We start from the raw sequence: 18,314 nt of genomic DNA on the forward strand, positions 1-18,314 counted from the left end.
CACCCTCTCTGTGTCTATAGCTGGTCTGAGATGTAAGAACAGGACTCCATATTACCTGAGACTTTTTTTTTTCTGGCTGTGTTCTGAGGACTTTTTTTTTTTTTCTCAGACGGGCAGAGAATCAGTGGGAGAGAAGGAAAGACCATAGCACCTGATTATAGCACTTGCTCTAGTGCTAGTGCTATATATAGCACTTGCTCTAGTGGTGACTGGGAATAATGATTTTTTTTTTTTTACCAGATCACTTCTCAAGCTGTGGCTTATAGTGGTGCTAGGGATTGAATATGGGATCTTTGGTGCTTCTGGCATAAAAGTCTTTCTACAAAACCATTATGCTATCGCCCTAGCCCTAGAAAATTCTTTAAAAATATATCTTTGTGGGGCTGTCACACCTGGTTGAGGGCACATATTACAGTGCACAAGGACCCAGGTTCAGGTTCCTCATGCCCACTTGAATGTGGGGAAGCTTCATGAGTGGTGAAACAGGGCTGCAGGCATCTCTTTATCTCTCCCTCTCCATTTCCCCTTCTTTCTCAATTTCTCTCTATCTCTATCCAAAATTATATATAATTTGGAGGTCAGGCAGTGGTGCACCTGATTAGTACACACATTACTATGCACAAGGACCCAGGCTCAAGCCCGTTCCCAACCTCTGTGTGGAGGGACGCTTCCTAAGAGGTAAAACAGGTTTGCAGGCATCTCTCTTTCTCTCTTCCTCTCTATCTCCTCCTCCCCTCTCAAATTCTATTATATTGAATAAAAATAAAAAGGAAATAAAAAGGAAAATACAGCCATGGTGATTCAGGCATGAAAGTCTTGCAGAACCACTATGCTGTATCCCCAGTCCTAGCATATTCTCTGTGTGTGTGTGTGTTTTCTATATGCAACTTATTAAGTAAATGCCATTATTGGCGACTTAGCAAAACTGGAGTTTAGAGATTTTTTTTAGATTAAAAAATATATTTATAAAATGGAAGCATGAACAAGACCATAGGATAGTGGTCCAGGAGGTGGTGCATCTCCTATCTTTCTCATAAATAAATAAAATCTTAAAAAAAAAGACCATAAGATAAGAGGGGTACAATTCCATACATTTCCCACCACCAAAACTCTACATCCCATCCCCTCTCCTGATAGCTTTCCTATTCTTTTTTTAATTTATTTTCCCTTTTGTTGCCCTTGTTGTTTTTTATTGTTGTTGTAGTTATTGTTATTGATGTCATCGTTGCTGGATAGGACAGAGAGAAATCGAGAGAGGAGGGGAAGACAGAGAGGGGGAGAGAAAGATAGACACCTGCAGACCTGCTTCACTGCCTATGAAGCGACTCCTCTGCAGGTGGGGAGCCAGGGGCTCGAACCGGGATCCTTACACTGGTCCTTGCGAGCTTTCCTATTCTATAACCCTTTGGGAGTATGGACCCAAGGTCCTTATGGGGTGTAGAAGGTGGAAGGCCTGGCTTCTGTAATTGCTTCCCCACTGAACATGAGCATTGGCAGGTTGATCCATACCCCAGCCTGTCTTTCTCTTTCCCTGGTGGGGCAGAGCTCTGGGGAAGTGGGACTCCAGGACACATTGATGAGGTCATCTACTCTGGAAAGTCCAGTTGGCATCATGGTAGCATCTGGAACCCAGTGGCTGAAAAAGAGTTAAGATATAAAGCAGAACAAATTGTTGACTGATCATGAACCTAAAGGCTGGAATATTGTGGATGAAGATTTGGGGTCTCTGTTTTGGAAAAAGCTAGTAGGTCCATTTTAGGTATATTCCAAGGAGCCCATGACCCTACTAGTTTTTGCCTATGCCTGACATCTAATATGCAGGTGATGTAAGCTATTGTCTTGGGGGATGGTGTCATTGTTGGAAAAAGGCCCACAAAGCTGGATCAGGGAAGAGAGTAGCTCCCAAATATGGGAGAAGTATCTAAATATTGTTGACTGTAAACCCCATCAATTTGATCTGGGGCCCATATTCAGCACAGGAGCCTATGTAACCTCTGCATCTCCATAGGTCTGAGCTGGCATTCTGTGGTCATGGCTAGGAACATTCCAGGCCTACCAATTTCAGGACCCATCATCCTCAGGTGATAGGCAGAGTATGCATGACATCTAACCTCCCTTCAGAGAATGGAACACTCCCCACCCTTGTTGATTCACATTGAGGGCCAGGTCCTAGAGGGGCCCACAGAGGGGTCCATTATGTTGTTCCTGATGGAGATGACCAATGACAGTGGTGAGAGGGATCTGTTAGAGGTCTAGGCCCATCATGTCTGTGTGGAAATCCCAGGACTTCCTGAGTAGGGCCCCAGGTGATGGGGTGGCCTGGTAGTGACTAAAGAGTCAGTTTCAGTCAGCCAGGAAAAGGGGGTGGGTATAACATGTATCCTTTTTTTCTGGGTTTAATATATGTCCCTTTCCTGGGACTCTATGCTCCATATGTTATATGGTAGCATGGAAGCCATAACATGGACAAGCCAAACTTTACAATGTTGAAATGTGATCTGTGCCAGATGGAGTAGTCCCTGATGAGAACTGGTTTATCTCCTCACCTCTCCAGCCGCTGTAACTCCATTTGTCATGACTTCATAGCCTCCCCACAGGATGGCACCTCATGTGACCTCTGGGTTCTACAGGTGTGCCACTGGAGAGGCATGGCAGGAGATCATGCTTGCCAGCCTCCCTGGAAATCGGTGTGACCCCGAGTCTGATGTCAACCCTGGAGAAGAGTTCACCTGTGGCAGCAATTTTGCTATTGCCTATTTTATCAGTTTCTTCATGCTGTGTGCTTTCCTGGTAAGGACCATTTTCCCAAAATTGGCCCTATTGTGGGGAGTAGAGGGAGGTTGTGAGGCTGAGGTGGGGAAGCTCAGATCTTCAGAGTGGGCTTATGAGATCAACCCAGCCTTCCTCTACCCCTTCTCCCTAGTCTGCCCTTAACTAATCACCCCTACCCACTGACCCACAGATCATAAATCTGTTTGTGGCTGTGATCATGGACAACTTTGATTATCTAACCAGAGACTGGTCGATCTTGGGGCCCCACCACCTCGATGAATTCAAGAGGATCTGGTCTGAATATGATCCTGGGGCCAAGTATGCCCTCTATCCCCACCTAGAGACAGTGTGGTACCCCACAAAACTTCGAGCCTCCCCCAGTCTCTGACCTGTACCTTCCATTACCCAGTCAGTAGTCCCAAAGTCCCCACTGCCCTGTCCCCGCCCACCCCCTACCCCCCCACCCCCACCACTGCCCTTTATTGCTTCCCCTGCTGGGTCTTTGGGTGTTGATAGTGGGTTGGGGGTAATAATGAACTAGTCTGGGGCTTTGTGAAGGAGTTCGGGGGAGGTCTAATACACTGTCGGATTCCCGAACATTGCCTCCACCTGCCCCAGAGGCCGTATCAAACACCTGGATGTGGTTGCACTACTGAGACGCATCCAGCCTCCCCTGGGATTCGGAAAGCTGTGCCCACACCGAGTGGCTTGCAAGGTGCTCCCACCCTACCCCTGCCTCCGGGAGGGCTGTCTGCCATGCGGGTGGGGGCACTCCTGCCTGCGTCCCGGGCCTTCACCCAACATGGCTTCCCCGTTCTGGGTATGCAGAGGCTCGTGGCCATGAACATGCCCCTCAACTCAGATGGCACGGTGACCTTCAATGCCACACTTTTTGCCCTGGTTCGGACATCCCTAAAGATCAAGACTGAGGGTGCGTGTGGGCAAGGAGTGGAGGGGTGAAGAGGATAGTTTCTGGGGGAGGTTCTGGGCTCAGACTCGGAAAGAAACCGCAGACTCTAGCCTGGCGCGGACTCTTAAAATGGCAGACACGCTCAGCTGCAGTAGACGCCAATAAAGCCCCTGGCGAGTGAGGGGCGTGGCTTCCGGAGGCCGCTTCCTACTGGCTCCGTCCTCACGTCATTTCCAACCCTTCCCGTGGCAGGGAACCTGGAGCAAGCCAATCAGGAACTGAGGATCGTCATCAAAAAAATCTGGAAGCGGATGAAGCCCAAACTGCTGGATGAAGTCATCCCCCCCGCGGACGGTGAGCCAGCCTTGGAATGTCAGATGCTTACTCACCGCTCACCTCCAGCATTGGCTAGGGGTGGGGCTGGGGGAGGCAAAGGAAGTCCGCGTCGTGGGGGTTGGGTGACATAGAGGCCCCCCCATCCCCTTGTAACCTTGTCTTTTCTCCTCTGGTCCCAGAGGAAGAGGTCACGGTGGGCAAATTCTATGCCACGTTTCTGATCCAGGACTACTTCTGCAAATTCCGCCGAAGGAAAGAAAAGGGGCTACTAGGGACCGAGCCCCCACCAAGTACCTCCTCTGCCCTTCAGGTCTTTAGAGTGGAGGCTGGGATGGGTAGACGGGTGTGGGGCCACACTGAAGCAATCCCCTTGACTGTATGGAATCCGCATCAAGGATGAAGAAGCTGAGACCCCCGGGGGGCCAGGCAGTGGCACACCTGGTTGAGCGCACACATTACAGTGCGCAAAGACCCAGGTTCAAACCTGGTCCCCACCTGCAGGGGGAAGACTCACGAGTGGTGAGGCCGGTCTGCAGGTATCTCTGTGTCTCTCTTCCTCTCTATCTCCCTCTCCCCTCTCAATTTCTCTCTATCTCTATTAATTAATTATGTAAAAAAAATGAAGCTGAGACCCCAAGACTCACAGTGGACCAGGAGCAGGGGCTAGGGCAGGGGCCTGGAGGTGTTACAGCTAGTAGGGTGTACATACTACAATGTTCAGGGACCAAGTTCAAGCCCTGGTCGCCTCCTGCAAGATAGAAACTTCACAAGCGGTGGAGCAGTGCTGCAGGTGTCTGTCCTTCTCTCTCTCTCTCTCTCTCTCTCTCCCCTCTCTGTCCCTCTCTCCCTCTCTATCACTGTCTCTCACCCTCTATCAAAGAAAAAAATGGCCTCTGGGAATAGGAAACTCAGGCAGGCATTGAGCGCCTACAATAACACTAGTGTCAATAATAAAAAGAAGGTGGGGTCCCTGCGATGGCACACCTGGTTGAACACACACGTCATCATGCACAAGGACCTGGGTTCAAGTCCTCAGTCCCTATATGCAGGGGGAATGTTTCACAAGTGGTGAAGCAGTGCTAAAGGTCTTTGTCTATCTTCCCTTCCCTTCTCAATTTCTCTCTGTCCTATCAAAATAAAGAAAGAAAGAAGAAGATGATGAAGACTATGCCAATGGCATGGCATGACTGAGGATGTCTTCCTCCCAGCTCACACTCCTGCATTGGAAGCAAACTCACAGTGGGGGAAGATTTAAACCTAGAGCAGCCCCAACTCCCCACTTTTCTCACCACACAGGCTGGTCTGAGAAGCCTGCAGGACTTGGGCCCTGAGATGCGGCAGGCCCTCACCTGTGACACAGATGAGGAAGAGCAGGTGGAGCAGGAGGAAGACCAGGAGGAAGAGGAGGACCTAGAGAAGCAAAAAGTGAGGAAAAGTGCCTACTCCCTTAGAGACACCTGATTATAAACTACTACCTCTCTCCAGGGGAGCGAGCCCCACCACCACCACCCCCCTCCAGATATACTAATGCATGTTTGGGAACACCCACCCACCAGTGGAAGGCAAGACCCTGACTGAGCTCCCTTAGGGGATCATTGGAGACATGCTCAGAGCCACATAACTAAGATCCAATATGGCAGATTCCACAGGTCCCAGTGAGTCCCATGCCCCCATCTCGCCGGAACTCCGCAACTTCTGTGTCTCTGCCTGCTGGTGACAGACTTCCAGATTCACCTTCCCTTGGACCCAGTGATGATGATGTGGGGGGGGCCAGATCTAAACAGTCCAGTAAACTGCAGGCTGGATTCCATGTCCACAGGTATGGTAAAGGGTGTGAGGGGTAGAAAATAAGGGAAGGCAGAAGAGACACTATATTTGTTTTATTTTATTTTATTTTATTTATTTATTCCCTTTTGTTGCCCTTCTTGTTTTATTGTTGTAGTTATTATTGTTGTTGTCGTTGTTGGATAGGACAGAGAGAAATGGAGAGAGGAGGGGAAGACAGAGAGGAGGAGAGAAAGATAGACACCTGCAGACCTGCTTCACCACCTGTGAAGCGACTCCCCTGCAGGTGGGGAGCCGGGGTTCGAACTGGGATCCTTATGCCAGTCCTTGTGCTTTGCGCCACCTGCGCTTAACCCGCTGCACTACAGCCCGACTCCCGAGACACTATATTTGTGTGTGGGGGGTGTGTTATTCATGGAGCAGAGGAGAGGGGCTGAAAGTGCCTTTGAGTGGAAATTTGGGGAGCATGGATGGGACTCAAGGGCTTAGGTGGGAAACCAGGATAATAAAAGGTACATATGAAATTCTCGGGACTGGCAAAATAATTCATTGGGGATAATGCACTGCTTTGTCATGTGTGTGACCCAGATTCAAGCCTGACCTTCACTATACTGAAGGAAGCTTTGGTCTCTCTCTCTCTCTCTCTCTCTCTTTCTCCCTCCCTTCCTCCCTCTTTTCCTCCCTCCCTCTGATTTTATCAAAAAATAAAAAAGAAGCACAGGGAAAAAAGGCTATGCAAAGGCTTACTGCAAAAGGGAGATGATGTGGCATTCTGGCTCTGATATTTGCTAAGTAACTCTGGGCTAGTCACTTAGTTTCTATGATCCTCAGTTTCTTCACCTGTAAAGGTGTGTGTGTGTGTGTGTGTGTGTGTGTGTGTGTGTGTGTGTGTGTGTGTGTGAAGCACTTATCTTGCATCCCGGAAGATGGCGCAATGGACTGTCAAGCATGATGTCCTGAGTTTTATCCCAAGCACATTATCCTTGTGTCCTCCCCCCTCCCTCCCTCCCTCCCTCCCTCCCTCCCTCTCAGCAAATGGAATATTTTTTGAAAAAAGAAAGGGTTCTGGGGCCTTGGGGATGCATGTTGATGTTGTCTCACTTTCTCCAGGAGAAGCTCTGGGGCTGTCATCTTCACCATTCCGGAAGAAGGCAGTGCTCAGCCCAAAGGCACAAAAGGAGAGGACAAACAGGATAAGGAAGAGGAAGTCCCCAACCACTATTCTGGCCTTGACATGTATGGCCCCTGAGCTCCTGAGTCCCGCACAGGAGAGCAGGCCTGCTGGCACCCCAGTGCTCTTCCTGGGCCTGTACTCACCCCAGATCCCCCCCTGCCCCATCCCTCTCGCACAGGCTCGCCTACCAAGAGGAGCAGATAGAAGCTGCCCAGCGCCCCATCTTTCTGCCACCTCAGAGGCCACAGAGCTATGTAGATGGGGCACCACGCCGCCGTCTGCTGCCCCCCACGCCTTTGGGTGAGAATGAGCAGGAGTCCTGAGGGCTCCCCCAAGGCAAGTAGGACAGGAGGCGGGGCTGGAGAGGCACTGACAGGGCTCCTTGCCCCTCGGGGGCCACCCTGTCTGCACCCCCAGGTCGGAAGCCCTCTTTCACCATACAGTGTCTGCGGCGACAGGACAGCTGTGAAGACCTGCCCATCCCGGGCACCTATCATCGCGGACGGAACTCAGGGCCCAGCAGGGTACAGGTGAAGGGGAGAGGGCCTGTAAGAGCATTCATTCCACACCCTACCTGTCTGGCCCTTTGCAAGGTGTGGGGTGGGGAAGGTGTGAATTCACACACCTTTGAGATGGAAACTGCTATTAGTCTCAGTCTTCAGATGAGGAAACCAAAGCATAGTGGGGAGTAGTCAAGATCACACACCAAGAGAGCTGGGCAGCAGTGCACCCTTTCAAGTGCACATGTTATCATGAGCAAGGTCCTGAGTTCAATCCCTGGTCCCCACCTGCAGGGGGGAAGCTTCCTAAGTGGTAGTGCAATGCTGCAGGTGTCTCGCCTTCTTGCTTCTCTCCTTCTCTCTCCATCTCTCACTCTTTTCCAATCTTTATTTATGAGATAGAGACAGCCAGAAATTGAGAGAGTAGGTGGAGACAGAGAGGGAGAGAGTAAGAGGGACATCTGCAGCACTGCTTCACCACTCACAGATTTACCCCTACAGGTGGGGACTGGGGGCTTAAACCCTGGTCCTTGTGCATTGTAACATATGTACTCAACCAGGTACGCCACCACCTGTCCCCTGTCTCTCACTCTTTATTTTAAAAAAAATGGGCTGGCAAGATAGCCTAGTGGTTCTGCAAAAAGTCTTTCATGCCTCAGACTCAGAGGTCCCAGGTTCAATCACCAGCACCACCAGCAGCCAGAGCTGAGGCTCTCTCTCTATATATATATCTCATGAAAAAAAAAAAAAAACAGTGGTCTGGGAGGTGGCACAGTGAATTAAAGCATTGGACTCGCAAGCATGAGGTCCTGAGATCAATCCCTGGCAACACATGTAGCAGAGTGATGTCTGGCTCTTTCTCTCTCTTCCTATGTTTCTCATTAATAAACAAATAAATAATCTTAAAAATAAATAAATAAACAGGGAGTCAGGTGGTAGCACAGCAGGTTAAACGCAGGTGGCGGAAAGCACAAGGACCGGCATAAAGATCCTGGTTCGAGACCCCAGCTCCCTACCTGCAAGGGAGTCGCCTCATAAGCAGTGAAGCAGGTCTGCAGGTGTCTATCTTTCTTTTTTAAAATTTAATTTATTTATTATTAGATAGAGACAGAAATTGAGAGGGGTTGGGGGATATAGGGAGAGAGACAGAGAGACACCTGCAGTCCTGCCTCACCACTTGTGAAGATTTCCCCCTGCAGATGGGGACCAGGGGCTTGAACCTGGATCCTTGCACACTGTAGCATGTGCACTTAGCCAGGTGCACCACCACCTGGCTCCAGGTGTTTATCTTTCTCTCCCCCTCTCTGTCTTCCTCTCCTCTCCATTTCTCTCTGTCTTATCCAACAACAATGATATCAATAACAACAATAATAATTACACCAATAAAGCAACAAAAGGGAATGAGTAAATAAATAAATATTTAAAGTTTAAATAAATAAATAAACAAGGGGGCAGGCGATGGCAAACCTGGTTAAGCGCACACATTACAGTGCACAAAGGTTCAGGTTTAAGCCCCTCATCCGCACCTGTGGGGGGGAAGCTTCTCAAGTGGTGAAGCCGTGCTGCAGGTGTCTCTCTGTCACATACTCTATCTCTTCTCCTCCCCTCTCAATTTCTCTCTGTCTCTCTTCAATAATGAATCAATTAATAAATAAATAAAGATTTTTAAATATATACGCACATATAAACAACCACCTGGGGACGGAGGAGCTGTGCATGCAGGGAACCCCAGTCACAGCCATCATGGCAAAAAAGAAAAAAAAAAAACACAGCCAGTAGGTGGCAGTGCTGAGACTTACACCCAGAACAGGCTGTGCTCTTAAACTCAACTAAGCCTGACTCCGCTACTGGGGGAGGGGTGTAGGGGAGAGGCAGGCAGGAAACATCAATCATGACCCCTCCACTACACCCCCCACCCCCGTTTGTCTTGGCCCAGGGCTCCTGGGCTACTCCTCCCCAGCGAGGCCGGCTCCTGTACGCCCCGCTGTTGTTGGTGGATGAAGCCGCGGCGGGGAAGGGCTACCTCGGCAAACCCAGTGGTCCACTCCATACCTTCACCTGCCTGCATGTGCCCAGCACCCACTCGGACCCCAACCAGGGCAAGAGGGGCAGCGCTGATAGCCTGGTGGAGGCTGTGAGTCCAGCCTGGACCTTGACAAGAGGGATGGGGGCCTGAAAAGGAAGGGTAAGGGGTCCCCAGCTTTGGCATTGTCCCCTTTGCAGGGGTCCACTGAACCCATCTGTGTGCACCCCCTCCCACCCAGGTGCTCATCTCTGAGGGGCTGAGCCTCTTTGCCCGAGACCCACGCTTCGTGGCTCTAGCCAAGCAGGAGATCGCTGAAGCCTGCCGCCTGACACTGGATGAGATGGACAGCGCTGCCAGCAACCTGCTGGCACAGGGGACCAGCGCACTCTACAGTGATGAGGAGTCTGTCCTCTCTCGCTTGGAGGAGGAGGACCTAAGAGATGAGATGGCCTGTGTCCATGCCCTCTGAGTCCCCAGCCCTAACCCCGTAGGGGCTCTCAGAAACCTCCTGCCCAAATCCCAGGAGGCTGCAAAGTGGTGAGAGCAATAGACTTGCAAGCAGAAGGTCCCAGATTCCATGCCAGGCACTACAAATTCCATGCCAGAATGATGATGCTGTTACTGTGTGTGTGTGTGTGTGTGTGTGTGTGTGTGTGTGTGTTTCATAAATAAATAAATGTTTGACCCAGGAGGTGGTGCAGTGGATTAAAGCACTGGACTCTCAAGCATAAAGTCCTGAGTTTGATCCCTGGCATCACATCTACCAGAGTGATGCTCTCTGTCTCTCCCTCTCCCTCTCATAAATAAATAAATCTTTAAAAATAAAACTTCCTGGTCAGGAGATAGCTGACTCAGTAGAATGCATGCCCAACTATGCACTAGGACCATGGTATGAGCCCCCACCACCACATGGAATCACCAAGCAAATAGGAGCCATGCTGTGGGGGTCTCTCCTTCTCTCTGTCTCTCCTCTGTTTCCCTCCACTGGGAGCAGGCAGCAGTGGAATCATGCAAGACTTGAAGCCCCACACAAACCCTACCAGTAAATAAATAAACACCTAAAAAAAAAACTGGCCTAGAAAAATAGCTCACTTGTTGGGAGCAGGGGTGGCATACTTGGTTAAGCGCACATGTTACCATGTGCAAGGTCCCAGCGTCAAGCCGCTCCCCCCAACCTATAGAAGGGAAGCTTCACAAGAGGTAAAGCAAGTACTAAAGTTCTCTCTCTCTCTCTTTCCCCCTCCCTCCTTCCCTGCCTTCTCAAGTTCTCTCTGTTCTATCAAATAAAAGGGAAAAAAAAACCTGCCACCAGAAGCAATGGCTCTGTTGTGCAGACACCGAGCCCCAACAAGAACCCACAATAGGGGCAATGCACTGCTTTGTACAACCCAAGTTTGAGCCTGGCCCCTCAACACATTGATGGAAGCTTTGGTGGTATGGTCTTTTTCACTCCCCCTGACCCCCTCCTGCCTTTCTGTCTCTATTTAAAAAAAAAAATCAAAATCCAAACCTCCTCCCCTGCCTTCCTTCCCAGGGTAGACAGGGCTGGACTGTAATCCTGGAATCCCATCCTTGGACAGAGGACCTGGAACACCCACCCCCTAGTGTGCTCCCCAGTTCTCCTGTTCCAGCCCCAAGCCACTGCCCACACATGGGTATTTCCAGAAACCAGGACAGCCAGGCCTGATTATTCAGCGTCAGGGAAGGAGGGAGGAGGAGAAAAGGAAGAGACAGCAGCAAAAAAAAAAAAAAGTGCTGGCAACTGAATAGAGGTGGTGGGGGAGGGGGAGGTACTGGACTGGACAGAGATGGAGAAAAAGATATGAGAAAGGATGTGGGGGGGTTGGATGAGGAGATGGGGATCAGAGATTGTGCCAGAGGTCAGTGAGGACTTGCTAAGAATAAATGGATAGATGAATGGCTTGGAAGGGAGGGCCAGACTCAGACCCAGAGGAAGGCCAGGCATGAGAAAGATTAGGGCTTAGAACTGGCCCGGGAGGCAATCTGTTTCAGGCTCAGGCTCCTTCTCATGAGGACAACATTGGGGATTTCAGAGAGACTGAGGGGAAGTGTTCTGCCTCCTGCCTTCCACCTCCTGCCTGAGGAAAAGACGATCAAGAATCTAATGACTGGGCATGGGGTAAATGGTTCTGCAAAGAGACTGTCATGCCTGAGGCTCCAAAGCCCCAGATTCAGTCTCTCGCACCAGCATAAACCAGAGCTGATTAGTGCTCCAGGAGACAGCAAAAGGTGGGGCTCACAGTCTGTTGTAACCCACTCAGTGCCCATCAGGTTTCCCTAAGACCACTCTTGGGGCCAGGCAGGGGTGTCCCCAGTAGAGTTCCTGGTCCCCCACCTGTGGGGAAGAGGCTTCATGAGCGATGGAACAGTGCTGCAAGTGTCTCTCCTCTCTCTGCTCTATCTCCCTGTCTCTCTCTGTCTCTCATACTCTTATCAAAAAAAAAAGTGGGAGTTGGGCAGTAGTGCAGCGGGTTAAGCGCACATGGCGCCAAGTACAAGGACCGGCTTAAGGATCCCGGGCTTTCGAGCCCCCGGCTCCCCACCTGCAGGGAAGTTGCTTCACAGGCGGTGAAGCAGGACTGCAGGTGTCTGTCTTCCTCTCCCCTCTTTGTTTTCCCCTCCTCTCTCCATTTTTCTCTGTCCTATCCATAAACAACAACATCAATAATAATAACTACGACAACAATAAAAAAACAAGGGCAACAAAAGGGAAAATAAATAAATAAATAAATAAAGTACCACAAGGACTGGTGAAGTCATGCAGGCACCAAGCCCCAGAAATAAGCATGGCGACAGGAAAAGGGTGTGGCAGGCCATGAGGCACCTGGCTGAGCACAACCATCACCATGCCTGAGGACCCGGATTCAAGCCCCATGTCCCCACCTGCGGGGAGGGGGGGGGGGGAGGGGGGAGTTTCATAATCACTGAAGCAGGTCTGCAGGTGTCTCTCTCACGATATCCCTTTCCCTCTCAATTTCTCTCTGACTTATCAAGTAAAAAATAATTTTTGATTTTTTTAAATTTATTTATTCCCTTTTGTTGCCCTTGTTTTATTGTTGTAGTTATTATTGTTGTTGTTGTTGTTGGATAGGACAGAGAGAAATGGAGAGAGGAGGGGAAGACAGGAGGAAAAAAGATAGACACCTGGAGACCTGCTTCACCACCTTGTGAAGCAACTCCTCTGCAGGTGGGGAGCCGGGGTTCGAACCGGGATCCTTATGCTGGTCCTTGTGCTTTGCGCCACCTGCGCTTAACCCTCTGCGCTACAGCCCGACTCGCTTGATTTTTTTTTTTTTTAAATTGCCACCAGATTTACTGCTGGAACTTGGTGCCAGCACACAAATCCACCACTCTTGGCAGCCATTTTTTTCTCCTTTTTTTTTTTTCCTCTTTTCTATTTTTTTAAATTTATTTATTCCCTTTTGTTTCTTTTGTTTTACTGCTGTAGTTATTGATGTTGTCGTTGTTGGATCGGACAGAGAGGAAATGGAGAGAGGAAGGGAAGACAGAGAAGGGGAGAGAAAGATAGACACCTGCAGACCTGCTTCACCGCCTGTGAAGCGACTCCCCTGCAGGTGGGGAGTCGAGGGCTCAAACCGGGATCCTTAGGCCGGTCCTTGCACTTGGTGCCACTTGCGCTTAACCTGCTGTGCCACCACCCGACTCCCCCTCCTTTCTATTTTTATTTGATAGGACAGAGAAATTGAGAGGGGTGGGGGAGATAAAGAGGGAGAGAGACAAAAAGAACTCGGCAGACCTGCTGCACTACTCATGATGCTTCCTTCTCCCCTTGCAGGTGGGGAGCAGGGACTTGAACCTGGGTCCTCACACATGGTAATGTAGCACTCATGGTAATGTACCATTGCCTGGCCTGCTTATTATTAATTTTATTTAAATGAATAGTACCTGCTCCCCCCCCCCCCCCGTAACAGTCATGACCTCCCTTCTGCTTCTTCCCTACCTGCAGTCATTGACCACCCCCTGGAGTCTCATTCATTCGGGAAAGGTCTACTGGGCCTGGATTTGGTGCCTAGAACAGGTTACCCTCAGAGCAAACTGAGCTGGCTTACACTTGTAACAAGGTTTGTCCAAAGTGCTGACCAGTCCCACTGAAGGCCCCAGGGTGGGAGGCAGTGTTGGGGACCCCTCCCAACCCTTAGATCAGGCAAGTTCCCATCACTATAACCTGCATCCATTGGACCATGCTATTGGAGACCTGGGCTCTGAGTATAGACTTAACACCAGGTCTTGAAATAAAGACTTGGAAGTTGTTGAGTCCAGGTCAGTCATGGTCAAGGCTTAGATCTCCGTGGGAACAGGAGAAGGAGACCTTTGGAAGCCAGCTGATGCAGACCCTTCAATGCCATGTCTCCTCCCCAAACACTCAGAGTCTCCCTAATAAGCAGTGGAGAGCCATGGGAGGGATTTGAGCAGGGGAGTGACATAGTTAACTTTGCACTTTAAATAGATGCTCTGAGGGCTGTGCTGAGAACAGCAGGGAGAGAGAAAGAGAGGCTAGGGATGCTAAAATTGGCAGGGAGGATGGTCGTCTTAGCCAGGGGAGGTGGCAGCGGAGATGGTGAGAAATGAGTGAATCGCAGAGATGTGTAGGAGGAAAACGGAACCTTTATTGGGCCCTGTGTTCAGTGCATTACAGTGATTCTCTTGTTTACTAAGAGCAAAAGTCCTCCTTCATGGTTAAAGTCACACAGAAAAAAATGCCAGAGGTAATTCAGAACTCTGGTGGTGGGAAGGGTGTGGAATTATAGCCCTGTTATCTTACAATTTTGTAAATCAATATTAAATGACTAATAAATTTTTAAAAAGAAAACATGTACAGCAGAAGTGGGGTTCAAATTCAAGCAAAGATGAAAGCCAAAACCATGTTTCTTTCCTCCCCCATAATGTAATAACTGAGAGACAGGGAAATAGCTTAACCTGTTAAAGGACAAAATTGCATGCCTGAGACCCCAGAGGTCCCAGGTGTGATCCCCGGTACCACCTGAAGACAGAACTGAGCAGGGCTTTGGTACTCCTCCTGAGTCTCTGTTTCTTTCTCTCTTTTTTTTTTTAATATTTATTTACTTATTTCCTTTTTGTTGTCCTTGTTGTTTTTATTGTTGTAGCTATTGTTGATGTCGTCGTTGTTGGATAGGATAAAGAGAAATGGAGAGAGGAGGGGAAGACAGAGAGGAGGAGAGAAAGATAGACACCTGCAGACCTGCTTCCCGGCCTGTGAAGCGAACCCCCTGCAGGTGGGGAGCCGGGGGCTTGAATGGGGATCCTTCCGCTGGTCCTTGCGCTTTGCGCCATGTGCGCTTAACCCGCTACACTACAGCCTGACTCCCGTCTCTGTCTCTTTCATAGTAACTTTAAAAAAAAAAAAAACAGAGCTCAGCTCTGACTTATGGTGGTACAGGGGTGGAACCTGGGACCTGGGAGCCTCAGGCATGAGAGCACTATCAATTACATATTTGTATGAATTTTTGAGTGTCTACTGGTATAGGTACCTTACTATGCACATGACTGTTTTCAAAAAATGAGGTCGGATGGTAGCTGACCACGTAGAGTGCAAGGACCCAGTTCAAGCCCCCAGTACCCAACTGCAGAGGGGAAAGCTTCACAAATGTGGAGAAGTGCTGCAGGTGTCTCTCCTCTCTGTCCTTTCCTTTCAAGCTCCCTATCTATCACCCTTTATCAAAAAGAAATAAAAGGAGGGGGGCTGGGCGGTAGTGCAGTGAGTTAAGTGCATATGGTGCAAAGCGCTAGGGTCAGCATAAGGATCCTGGTTCCAGCCCCCATGTCCCCACCTGCAGCGGGTCGCTTCACAAGTGGTGAAGCAGGTCTGCAAGTGTTTATCTTTCTTTTTTATTTTGTTAAATTTTTAATATTTTTTATTTATTGGATAGAGACAACCAGAAATTGAGAGGGAAGAGGGTGATAGGAAGGGAGACAGAGAGAGACACCTGCAGCCCTGCTTCACCACTTGCAAAGTTTTCCCCTTGCAGGTGGGGACCGGGGGCTTGAACCCATGTCCTTGAGCACTGTAACATGTGCGCTCAACCAGGTGCGCCACCACCTGGCCCCTGGGTGTCTATCTTTCTCTCCTCCTCTATGCCTTCCCCATCTCTCTCAATTTCTCTCTGTCCTAGCCAACCACAGCTATGACAACAATAACAATAACAACTACAACAAGTGCAACAACAAGGGCAACAAAATGGGAAAAAATAGGCTCCAGGACCAGTGGATTCGTAGTGCTGGCACCAAGCCCCAGCAATAACTCTGGAGACAAAATAAAATAAAATAAAAGGAGGAGTCACCAGGAATAATGGAGTCATTTTGCAGAGAGACTCAGCAAAGATCCTGATGGCTTTAAATAATAAATAAATAAATAAATAAGCCTTTCATATGATTCAAAAGTTCCTTCCTTCTGCAGGTAACCAGTGATAAAGGGGTGTTTGTTTGTTTGTTTGTTTGGTGGTGCTGGGAACTGAATCCAGGAATTCAGAGCCTCAGGCATGAGAGTCTGTTTACATGCCATTATGCTGTCTCCCCTGACCATTTATCTTTTTCTCTGATAGAGATAAGAGAAAGAGAGAGAGAGAGAGAGAGAAGAGACACCTACAGCTCTGCTCCACCATTCCTGAAGCTTTCTCTCTGTCTCTATCCAATAATACATAAATTAAATAAAGAGATATAAAATATTTTTTAAGAGTAAACTGGTTGCAACCAGGGAACTATATCAAAATGGTAGAGCATAGGACTTTCATGCCTGAGGTTCTTCATTCCGTCCCAGCACCCCGTGGGCCAGAATGGTACTGTAGTTCTCCTCTCTCTCTGAGATGTTCTCATATGTAATTAATGAAATACATCTTTATTTTAATGAGAGAGAGAAACAGAGAAAGAGAGAGCATGAGACCAGAGCACTGCTCATCTCTGGCTTATGGTGGTGCTGGGGATTAAACCTGGTGACCTCAGAGCCTCAGACATGAAAACCTTTTGCATAACCATTATGTTGTTTCCCCAATCCAACAGATTTTTTTAAGAGTAAATAAGAATTAAGTGGTAATGTTTCATCTTACAGGGGAGGTGGAGGCCCCAGATTCAATCCCCTACACCACATATTCCAAAGCAGAGCAGAGCAGTACTCTGATATGTCTCTCTTTCTCATAAAATAGTTTAAAATATTGTCTTTGTTTATTTTTAATAAGAGAGAGACACAGAAAGCAAGAGACAGAGGCCAGGATACTACTCAGCTTTGGCTTATGGTGGTGCTTGGGATTGAACCTGAGACCTCAGAAACTTTGGCATTAAAGTCTTTTTGCAGAAACTGTAAGACTTGTGAGAAATACAGCGGCTACCTTTGGGAGGGTGGAGTGTGGGGATATGGCACTTTGGTGGTGGGTGTGGTATACACTGTAATTTTATAATTTTGTAACAAACTATTAATAACAAATAAAAGTATTAAAAATATAAAGACTTGGGGGCCGGTAAACTAAAGGCGGTAGCGCAGCGGGTTAAGTGCACATGGCCCGAAGCACAAGGGTCAGAGCAAGGAACCCAGTTTGAGCTTCCGGCTCTCTACTTGCAGGGGGATCGCTTCACAGGCGGTGAAGCAGGTCTGCAGGTGTCTATCTTTCTCTCTCCCTCTCTGTCTTCTCCTCCTCTCTCAAATGCTCTCTTTCCTACCCAACAATAACAACAGCAATAACAACAATAACAATAACAACACAGGCAAGAAAAATGGGGGAAAAATGGTCTCCAGGAGCAGTGGATTCGTCGTGCAGGCACCAAGCCTGAACGATAACCTTGGAGGCAATAAATAAATACATTTATTTATTTATTTATTTATTTATTTATTTATTTAAGTCTTTATGCAAAACTATTATTCTGTCTACCCAGCGCTATTTTTTAATAGGTAACAGATGTGGCCCTGGAGAGGGCTCAGTGGACAAACCAGTGGAGTCTCAAGCATGAGGTCCTGAGTTCAAATCTCATCATTGCATATATAAGCCAGAGTGGTACTCTGGTTTTCAATCTCTTTCATATATATGAGTGCCAGGGGACTGGGGAGATAGTATAATGGTTCTGTAAAAAAAAAAAAAAAAAGAGGGAGTCGGGTGGTAGCGCAGCAGGTTAAGTGCAGGTTATTGATGTCCTGTGTTGGAATAGCTCACTTGGATAGTGTGTTGTTTTGCTATGTGTGTGAACCAGACTTGAGCTCGACCCTCACTGCATTAAAGACAATGTTAGTGTTACGTGGCATCTCTCTCCCTCTCTCTTTCTTTCTCTCTCTCTTTCTGCCTCTGGTGTTATTTTATTTTTTAAATATTCATTTATCCCCTTTTTTGCCCTTGTTGTATTATTGTTATTGTTATTGATGTCCTTGTTGTTGGATAGGACAGAGAGAATTGGAGAGAGGAGGGGAAGACAGAGGGGGAGAGAAAGATAGACACCTGCAGACCTGCTTCACTGCCTGTGAAGCGACTACCCTGCAGGTGGGGAGCCGAGGGCTTGAACCGGAGTCCTTATGCCGGTCCTTGCACTTTGCGCCGCCTGCGCTTAACCCTCTGTGCTGCCACCCGACTCCCTATTTAATTTTTAAGTAAAATGAGGATAGTAGCCAGCCCCATAGGGTGATTGTTAGAATTTATGTGATGGGGAAGAGTGGTAGAACAGCTGGTTAAGCACACATGGCACGAAGCGCAAGGACAGGTGTAAGGATCCCAGTTCGAGTCCAAAGCTATCCGCCTGTAGGAGGTGTCGCTTCACAAGTGGTGAGGCAGGTCT

General features: G+C 48.6%; 1 protein-coding gene across 1 annotated transcript in view; it reads left to right on the forward strand.

Annotated features, from left to right (window-relative positions):
* Positions 1-10,422, forward strand: part of CACNA1F (calcium voltage-gated channel subunit alpha1 F) — a 47,609-nt gene extending 37,187 nt beyond the window's left edge. The window contains exons 36-48 of the mRNA XM_060182672.1: positions 2,631-2,790; positions 2,963-3,090; positions 3,391-3,487; positions 3,601-3,703; positions 3,935-4,036; positions 4,198-4,328; positions 5,315-5,443; positions 5,668-5,837; positions 6,914-7,039; positions 7,156-7,277; positions 7,395-7,507; positions 9,414-9,611; positions 9,742-10,422. Of these exons, the coding sequence (XP_060038655.1) occupies positions 2,631-2,790; positions 2,963-3,090; positions 3,391-3,487; positions 3,601-3,703; positions 3,935-4,036; positions 4,198-4,328; positions 5,315-5,443; positions 5,668-5,837; positions 6,914-7,039; positions 7,156-7,277; positions 7,395-7,507; positions 9,414-9,611; positions 9,742-9,972 (1,810 nt within the window). The 3' untranslated portion in view covers positions 9,973-10,422. The remainder of the gene's footprint in view (positions 1-2,630; positions 2,791-2,962; positions 3,091-3,390; positions 3,488-3,600; positions 3,704-3,934; positions 4,037-4,197; positions 4,329-5,314; positions 5,444-5,667; positions 5,838-6,913; positions 7,040-7,155; positions 7,278-7,394; positions 7,508-9,413; positions 9,612-9,741) is intronic.
* Positions 10,423-18,314: the final 7,892 nt, after the last annotated feature.

The sequence above is a fragment of the Erinaceus europaeus genome, chromosome X (assembly GCF_950295315.1).
Source record: "Erinaceus europaeus chromosome X, mEriEur2.1, whole genome shotgun sequence".
Taxonomy (NCBI): Eukaryota; Metazoa; Chordata; class Mammalia; order Eulipotyphla; family Erinaceidae; genus Erinaceus; species Erinaceus europaeus.